The sequence below is a fragment of the Pantherophis guttatus genome, chromosome 3 (assembly GCF_059756535.1).
Source record: "Pantherophis guttatus breed Tessera chromosome 3, ASM5975653v1, whole genome shotgun sequence".
Classification (NCBI taxonomy): domain Eukaryota; kingdom Metazoa; phylum Chordata; class Lepidosauria; order Squamata; family Colubridae; genus Pantherophis; species Pantherophis guttatus.
The window spans coordinates 215,991,248-216,000,637 of record NC_142065.1 but is presented as its reverse complement, the minus strand read 5'-3'; the positions used below and the strand labels follow the sequence as shown (position 1 = coordinate 216,000,637).

Here is a 9,390-nt window from a genome sequence, read left to right as displayed (position 1 = left end):
GCTTGAGCTGAAGGAGGCTTTCCTGTCCTACTTCTTGGGCTTTCAACCGGTCCAATGGAAAGCAAAATCTGAGCTGGCTTTAACCGAGTAAGAGTGTCAAGACTGCCGTTGGAGATTCGGAGGGCAAAGGAGCCCGGGTGGCCTAGCGGAAGAGGTGGTGGAGGACAGAGGCGGTCCCTCTGACTAGGGACGGGTGCAGGGAGGAGAATGGGACCGAGGGGCCGGTCCTTGGAAGTGGATGGCTGCAACCGGTAAGAGAATGGGGTTCCCGCGCTTTTGAATATTTCAATTTACTGAGAAGAAACAGCTACGGTATCTTATATAAGCCTTAAGCAGGTGATGGGTCCAGCTGAAAAATCTACATTGTCAAAAATGTGTAAACTGCAAAATACAGGTATAATTTTATTTACGGTTTAATATAGTATTAACAATGATAGGCAATCTGGCCTGACTATTTGCACTGAAATATGAACAACTCCTTCTCTCAAAGTATATCCCCAAAGGACAGCTATCAGGGAGATATGCCGGTACTGCTCTGTCCCTCGTGATCGCTTTAGAGGTGCGATTGGCCTCTGCCTTGAAAGATCCTGGATCCCGGGGTCTCCCCGGTTGCTGTGTCACAGCTGGATACTCACGGATTGGTGCGTGAAGGGCCACGTGTTCCTGGGATGGCGTGGAGTACTTGTACTGCTTGCCACAGAATTCACAGGTATAGTTGCCTGTTTCTACAAAGTAAGAAAACAATTTTCAGAAGGAGAAAAGGTTTTCCCAAAAACCCTTGACCCAAACGTGGATCTCAATTCAGAGCGTAGCAGGCTAGACGTTTCCCACGTGACCTCGTGAGATGAGTTCCAAGTTTTCTTGACCGAGGGGGCCCTGGGCACCCACCTTCATGGTAACTGTTTCCTCTGTTTTGCCCCAGCTCTCTTTCCTGGAGAGAGGCTGAAAAGACACGGCTGCTACAGAGGCTAGACTTCCTTTTGCAGAAGTAGCGTTTGGGAGTGGGCTGTATAACCGTCGCAGACAGCAAAGGCCAAGTCGCGCTCTCATCAGCGCTTACGAGGGGTAGTTAGCATCTCAGATCGAGATCAATTTCTAGTTTTAATATCGCTCCCCACCCTCAATTTCACCCTATTCCCGAAGAAAACATGGTAACGTAACAAGGAAAGCGGCAGCAATCAAATTAAAACACTGCAAAATTGTAATGGACTTTTTTTTATCCCAGAGGACAAAACTTAGACGATATCTTCCCCTTTAATGAAGAGCTCTTGGTGAATTCTAAAATTAAGTCATGAGACATGCAAGTGGAATGTTTTTCCTAGGTCTGAATATAATTATTAAAATAAATAACATGCGCTTAATTCCTTCTCTTTGCAATAAAGTATTTACATCTAAATACTTTGGCCAAATTGGATTGTTTTAACCAGATGCTTATAAAAGTATGTAACGTTAAGCAAGAATAATTTTATAATTCCCCGACTCAACCGTGTTTGTTTCTTCTCTATGTCAAACGTGGAAGATTAATTTTTTGGTTTACTTAGGAGTGCTATTTGCAAGCAGGTTGCTTGTCTCCTGACAGATGGCCACAGTCCGAGTTCGAGCTGTTGCTTTGCGTGCAAAAGGTCCAGGTTCACCCCTGCGTTTCCAGGGAAGGGCTGGGAAAAAACCCTCTGCTTGAACGGATGTTCAGAGCCCTGCAGCCGGTCAGTGCCGATAGTCATGGGACAGATGGACCGACGAGCAGACCTGATACCGAGCAGCTTTCGGGCATCCTGGGAGTTGTTCTGCCTGGAAATCTGCCTTGGAAAAATCTGCCTTGGAAAACCTAGTGGTTGCTATCGGTGCTCCTTAAACAAACCCCGGTGAAAGATACATCCAAGGAAGATTTTCCGACGTGTCACCAGCCGTGCCCAGAGGAATCAAGTCCGGGTCCCGCACAGGCAAAGAATGTGCTCTTTCTGTTGGACTAGTGAGAGCTTCCTGCCTTTGCGAGAAACGCTCCATCCCTGGCTTGGGCCTGAAACCTCAGCTCTGAAACACTGAAAGCTGGTTAATGACTTAAGTTGCAAACTCGGTCAATCGTACTTGGACCGATCTTCTGAAAGGGCTCGGGCTCCTCTTCTTTCACCTCCTCCTTGGCAATCGTTGCTTGGTCGTAGGGGTCTGCGAGAGGAGAGAAGGAGGAGAGAGCTGATCGGGGAGTGTGGAAACGCCTCCCTGGCTTTATCCCTCGGGCCCTGCTCTCATCCTTAGTCTTAAATAGACTAACATACATTTCACACGTGTATAGTATTTTTACTGATTATATTTTTCTTGATAATCTCCCTATTAAAGTGACTAATAATAAGATGCGTGTTTCCAATTCGGGATATAAAATTTGCACTTATGATTTCTTTTTAAAGTGTGACAACTTGATTGCAAAAAACTGCAGTCGTTCTTAACAAGAGTCAGAATGCTTCCAAAAAGCAACACAACCGGCCTACCTCTACCAAGAGGCCACAACACTCTCCTATCCACCAAACAGGCGCTCTTTCTCCCAACGGAGTGGATTAATCTCTGCACACACCCACGGGTGCTTCAAACTGCAACACGGCAGGGCTTCCGGCTCCATTCTCCATCCATTGAGCATTCGCCCGAATGCTCCTCGGTCAAAGACTTCCTAAAGTGTTGGAATCATTGAGCCAGAAGTTTCTATTGGCTGAAACTTTATTGCCAAAATTTGTATGATATTATGTCTCTAAACTAGCTGGGTATATGTACATAAGCACACACACAACAACAACATTCCAATGGTTTCCCTTGGATTTTGATTTTTCGCATCACCCAATGGTGTCAACGGCCCTGCACAAAAGCTCCCCTCCCCAGCTTCTTTCCATAAAATGCAGGCCGGGGTTACCTGCGAAGAGCTCTAAGCGATAACTAAAGGTCCTGAGAATGGGTGCCGGAGCCTGCAGGCTTGCCTGCCCCGTGCCTCCTTTCCCTTCCCTTGGGAGGAGATGGGAAGCTCTAGTCCCGTGATGGTGAACCTGTGACATGCGAAGCCATATTGGTGGGCATGCGAGTGTTGCCCTAGCTCAACTCCAGCATGCATGCACATGCTGGCCAACTGATTCTGGTCCCACCGGAAGTCAGGAAAGGAGATGAAACAAAACCCTAACCCTAAACCCTAACCCTAACCCTAACCCTAACCCCAACCCCAACCCCAACCCCAACCCCCAAGCCCAAGCCCAAGCCCAAGCCCAAGCCCAAGCCCAACCCCTAAAACCCTAAAACCCTAAAACCCTAAAACCCTAAACCCTAAAACCCAAGCCCAACCCCAACTCCAACCCCTAAAACCCTAAAACCCTAAAACCCTAAAACCCTAAAACCCTAAAACCCAACCCCTAAACCCTAACCCCCCTCATCCTCCTAACCCCCCTAACCCCATTCTAAATTATTGGATGGTATCTCAAGGTGTACTTCCACTCCCAACTGTAGATTCATAGAACAAAGCCCTTTTTGGCTATTGGTTGCCTGATTGCGGAGGTTTTCTGTTGTCATGGACGCGTCCGCTTTCTAATGATGCTAACAGCTGGAGGGGATAGAACTGTCCCTCACCTACGACTTCTTGGATGAATGTGAAGACGAGGGGAGACTACATTAAAACTCTGGTTGCCGTTCTCAACAAATGCATGTCTCACTCTCCACAGAGCAGGTATGAGGCCCCTGCATCCGTGGTTTCCCTACCCTTGTCCCAAGCTGAATTCTGACTGTGTCAACAGCCAGCTTTGTTCTTCCCCCAATTCCCACCTCGCTTAGATGTTAAGGCCACCTCATTCTTGCCCTGCTTTGTAAGACTCCCACTGTTAAAGTTGCAACTTTAGACATCATATCGCAGCTGTTTAAAATCAAACCCTTTAGCCATGGAAATTAACAACCCCACTAATAGTTAGGAGATAAATTGTTTTTTATCAAAAATTTTAGCTTTCGTTTTTTAATGTTTCGTTTTCAACAACTGCTTAATGAAAACTCACTGAGAAATGCATGAAAACACTCTAGCTGCCTAACCTAACTGCTTTGTTTACACATTAATAACCCCATTCTCTGGTTTCACAATAACTGTTATGTCATGTGAACACAGCCAATGTGTTCCTATGTAGTTTATAAGTAAAGTGCTTGCTTAAAGTTGACAAATTTAACAGCTGCTTAGTTCACCATGGCATTTCCCATGCATTTGACACTCAAGGTCATCTAGTCCAATCCTCTGACCAAGCAGGGGACACTACACTAACACCAGGGGTATCAAACTCAATTTCATTGAGGACCACATCAGAGTTGTTTTTGACGTCGGAGGATCAGGGTGGGTGTGCTCATTGTGGCCATTTGACACACACTCAAGATGCATTTTCCCCCCTTTGCATTCAAAACAGCTATTCCCGACAAAAGGAGATTTACTTTCTGGCACAAATAGTCTCAATTCCATAATGTAGAGATTAAAGACATGTAGAGTCCCCAGCTGCTATGGGGCTTGACTCTTTTGAATAGGAGCGGATCTAAATATGTGCATAATGTTGTCAGAACAGAGATGTTCAAAAGACTAATGTAAGACAACCTAAACAACATCCAGGGTATTATATTTATACTTACTGGGTTGAATGATAAATGAACATTTAGAACCTTAAAATACTTTAAAACAAAACAATTCATTTCTCTTTAATTCATCCTTTTTTCTCTTTAACCATCTCCTTTTTTGTCTTCTTGTATTAATCCATCTGCCTTATTTATCACATTTTTCCATCGCCAAATAACAAAATCGTACACTCTTCGTTATTGCTTGGGCAATATCAACTCAGGTTTCCCTTTTCCCTGTTGAATCTGTCCTTTGAAATATTAATTAACTCTATGTGAATACTTTACCTGACCCTCCCATTTTTCATTTTTAATAGAGTTCTTTGAAAACATTAAAATTTTATTCCAGATATCCATTGTAAAGAACGCTGTACAACACAACAAAAATCATCACAATATATTGCTAAAGGTCTAGAAAGATTCAGAAAATATGCATGCTTTTCCAGGTCCTGGAAATGGACCTGAAACATTTCCAGGTCCATTTGGACTACAACTGGATACACAATTAAATCTCACTGACTTCACTGAGTTTTATGCGTAACTGACAAAAGCTGCCTTCTAACTGCCACATTTGCATATTATCCAGTCATAATATAATTTGATTTTGGCTGTGTGTGTTCTGTAAATTCGGCCATTTGTGCTTTACGTAGTAAATCACAATTTAGAAACAACCACTGGACGTTTTTACATGACATACTGCATTTAAAAAAAAATATTATAGTTTGTGCATACTACCATATCCTACATCCAATCATGTTCTGTATTTTAAGTTTTGAGGCTCACTATATTGTTTACAAACCATTATGGGGGACATAACACAATCCAGTTATAAATCAAAGCCAAACAAATTACATTACAGCCACAGATTAGCAACTGTATGCACCAGTGGTGGGTTTCAAAATTTTTTACTACCGGTTCTGTGGGTGTGGCTTCATGGGCGTGGCTTGGTGAACGTGGCAGGGGAAGGATACTGCAAAATCCCCATTTCTCCCAATCAGCTGGGACTCGGGAGGCAGAGAATAGATGGAGGCGGGGCCAGTCAGAATTGTTACTATCAGTTCTCCAAACTACTCAAAATTTCCACTAACGGTTCTCCAGAAGTGGTCAGAACCTGCTGAAACCCACCTCTGGTATGCACAGCATAGACTGTGCTCTGGGCAGCTTTTGAGTGATACTAGAAAAATGAATTTAACCTAAAGAAAGAGGGCTTAAGCGGCTTAAGCTAAATGTCACTTGGATCTTGAAGAGGACACAGCCTAAGAAATTAAATCCATTCCAGAGAAGGTGGAAACTATTATGCAAGCCCCACCTGAGAAGCTGGATTTGCTGCATTCTTATCTTGTGAAATGTATAGTGATATATATATTAACAAAATTTATATTTTGTTGATAAAGGTTTGTCATGAATGCGACTGCTTGAGGGCTCCTGGATTGGAGGCTTGACTTATCTCCCAACTTTTTCGTGACTGATGCCAGTCCTGTGGGACTGAGTACCTCTGGTAGATCAAAGTTGCCTGTTGTGAATGTCAACCATTCACATTCTTCTCTGGAAAAACCTGTGAAATTATGGGAAATTCTAAATTAATTCTAATCCATTTGTGTTGCTCAAAGATCACAAATCACTCGTGTTCATGCTTCAGCTAAAGGCACATTTTGCCATCTCACATCCAACTGCCTCAGTTTGAGTGCAACCTTGTAATCTTGTTATTCAGCACATTTCTGGAAAAATGAATGGAGCTGATTCCTTATCACATTTTCCATTACTTATCTTGGGATCAAACTTACTGGTGGAAGGTACTTTCAGCATCGATTTATGTGTGATGACTTTTGACGCATTATTATTATTAAAAGAATACCTTGAAAGAGAATTATGAAAGAGGCTTTCATAAATTTTTGATTTATGAGCAAATCCAAAAAATGAGCCTGAAAGAAATCTTGCTCAGCTGTGGCCACTGAAACATGTTGATGTTGAACTTACAGCGATTGCTTGTCATGTTGTTCAGAGGACAAAAAATTTAGGTGAAGTAATTATTACTACAGGAGAGAGTCACAAGCTAGGTTAGAGAAAGTTGAAAGCTTCAGAATAAATGAAAATTCTTCATCTGAAAGAGAAATCAAATGCTTGGGTATAGGATGGGAGTTATCTGGCTTGGCATTTGTGAAAAATATCTTGCAACAGTGAATTGAATATGAGCCAACAGTAAGACATGGCTGTGGAACAATGAAAAAAGAACTTTAGGCCTCGTCAACAGAAGTGTAAAATGCAAATGCATATATTTATTAGACTTATAATGCCACCCCATTCAAACGTGACTCTAGAGAAACCATGGAGTTTTCCATGGGGAAAAAGCTTGTTCCAAATAATTCTATTCTGAGTTAAATAACTTCAGTACTGTGTTCAGTTCTGAATTCCAAGTTTTAAAAATAATTCAGAGAAATTAGAACAGGTTCAGAGAAGTTGTTGGGGAGTTTTTGTGAGTTTGCCCATTTTGATGCAAGGCAGAAGGCTTCTGCTTCTCTCCATAATTTGGTGAGCCAAGACTGACCGTCAGGCACAATGCGACTCAACCCCCCTCCATCCAGTTAGAGGCGCCACCCGCTCCAGGGGCTCTGGGTGCCTTAAAACATCATTACTAACAGCCTGTGAATCTGTAGACGTGATTCTGGATGTGACCGTTTGCCATTCTCGTTCTCTGTTTCAACAGCATCTGAAAGTCCGCCCTTTGGCCTAACCAAGATGGCCCCAAAGAAAAAGCCCAAAGGGAAGAAGGGCAAAGGCAAGGATGGGGCTGTGAGTCCTTCAAGTGCTGCACCTTTTGTGAGTGAGAAGGAGGAGCGCTTGCAGAAGGAACTTGACATCCTTTCCGAACATATTGTAACCTACTCTCAGCGGCTGCGGCACTTCCAGACGGAAAACGAGTACTTAGACAAGGAAGCCCAGCAGGTCCGAGAGGCCAGCAAGGTCTACCTCTCTTACTTAACCCGAAGAACCGTCCGTTGTCAGAATGCCATCATTTCCCTGAATGACCAGAATCGGTTTGACCTCTCTCAGATCCAGAAGCAGAAAGCAGAGGTGGCTGCTCAGTATGCCGAGAGAGAGAGGGAGGTGAGGCGCCAGCTCATTGAGCTGGAAAACAAGCTCTTCCTCCTGAACAGGGACGTGGCTGAGCTGCAGCCCTGGCAGGATCTGCAGCTTCGGCATCTGACCCAGATACGGGACCTGGAGAAGGAGCTGCTGATCACCAAAATACAGCACGCCGAGCAGATGCACAGAGTCAAGAGCCGTTTCCTTCACCAGGCAGCCGAATATGAGATGAACGCTGAGCAGAAGGTCCAAATTCTGGCCAAACTGGCAGAGGAGGCGGCGGTACGCAGTCTAATCCAGCACACCAAGCAAGTGAAAGCCGACAACTGGAGTCTGCAGAATGAGCTTCTGAGCCTCATTAAGCAAGCCCAAATGCTCAAGGCTTTTCTGAGTCACTTGCGGGAGCAGCAGCAGCGACTTTTTCAAGAACACCAGTGCAGGCAAGACCTCGCACGCAGGCGCTCCTGGCTGCAGCAGCGTTGTGGCTCTTGCCAGGTCGTCACTGCCGGCACCAGCTTTCGTTGCACCCCACCAGCCAAGAGCAAGCTTGTCTCCTCTTCCGCTCCAGAGGCCAGCCTGCTGATTGTGCAGGAATCCGGGCCCCTCCCAAGCGGCTACGAGCCAGAAAGGATGGCCGCGCCTCCCTTTCCCACACTCAGTGCCTGAATGCCCCACCACCAGGGTGGGGGCTCCCTCTCCTGGCCCCCGCAACCAGCCACAGCCCCCCACGGGTGGTCTTTCACTTCAGTTTCTTTCCCAGATGAGGATTGAGGCGGCTCTCTTCCTGGAAAGCAGCACCTGTGATGCTCATGCTAGTGAGTCTGAGCTGACACCCACAGCCAGGGCCACTCTTACCTTCGGGGGTGGTGGCAACGTATTTTATGGCTGTTTATTCTAAATGTTCTGGGGTTATATTGGTCCTTGGTTTTATTGCAAGTTTCCCTGACAAATTGCATAGTAAGAGAGGTCACAGAAACCAATGTTAAAATAAATGTTATTTTTAAAACTTCCATCATTTGGGGCTACACTTTGGAGAGATTTAGGAAATGCCACAGATAAATATGTGATAGCACAGACCCATTGTGCAAGTTTTAAGATGCAGATTAGATGCCAGACCCACTGACAGATCCAGCTTCTCCAAGGTAAATTGCTTCTCTTTTCTGCATTTGGCAAGCACATATAAAAATGGACCAAATTTCCAAGAGCTCTTTCTTAGATATGGATGATGGAGCACCTCCATCGTCTCCAGAGGGTTTAGGACAACTCGCCGAGCCACAATTCAACACTGGATAACTCAAGAAAGGGACAATGAATTGCAGCGTGCCTCGTCTCGCTTTAGCTTTGAACCTTCTCACCACTATGAACCCTGGTGGCGCAGGGGCAAGAATGCCATATTCAAGGCTGAACCCCATTGCCAGAGGTTTGATCCTGACCAGCTCAAGGCCTTCCATCCTTCCGAGGTTGGTGAAAGGAGTACCCAAATTGTTGGGGGCAAGAGGCTGGCTCTGTAAACCACTTAGAGAGAGCTGTAAAGAACTGTGAAGTCTATTGTTATTGCTTCTCAAGTTAGAAGCGCTCAAGGTTGGGGTGAGCCAGAGCATGGTATGCACCATTCATTAGTCCCTCTCTTGTGCTAACCTGCATTGAATTGTTCCACAGTGAGTTGGCAGTGGTGAGATGCCTGTGAGTTGTCCCATT

The 9,390-nt window shown here is 44.9% G+C and overlaps 2 protein-coding genes across 2 annotated transcripts; one reads left to right on the top strand and one right to left on the bottom strand.

Moving 5' to 3' along the window:
- Positions 1–377: 377 nt before the first annotated feature.
- On the bottom strand, positions 378–2,928 carry LOC132709199 (uncharacterized). The gene is made up of 3 exons (XM_060682210.2): positions 2,567–2,928; positions 2,086–2,163; positions 378–725 (listed from the first exon to the last, which is right to left on the bottom strand). Exons 1-3 carry the CDS (start codon positions 2,616–2,618, stop codon positions 403–405), a joined length of 453 nt encoding a protein of 150 aa, XP_060538193.2. The 5' UTR covers positions 2,619–2,928; the 3' UTR covers positions 378–402.
- A 638-nt stretch (positions 2,929–3,566) lies between these two features.
- On the top strand, positions 3,567–8,702 carry CCDC166 (coiled-coil domain containing 166). The gene is made up of 2 exons (XM_034420087.2): positions 3,567–3,694; positions 7,313–8,702. Exon 2 carries the CDS (start codon positions 7,345–7,347, stop codon positions 8,356–8,358), a length of 1,014 nt encoding a protein of 337 aa, XP_034275978.1. The 5' UTR covers positions 3,567–3,694; positions 7,313–7,344; the 3' UTR covers positions 8,359–8,702.
- The last annotated feature ends 688 nt before the right edge of the window (positions 8,703–9,390 follow it).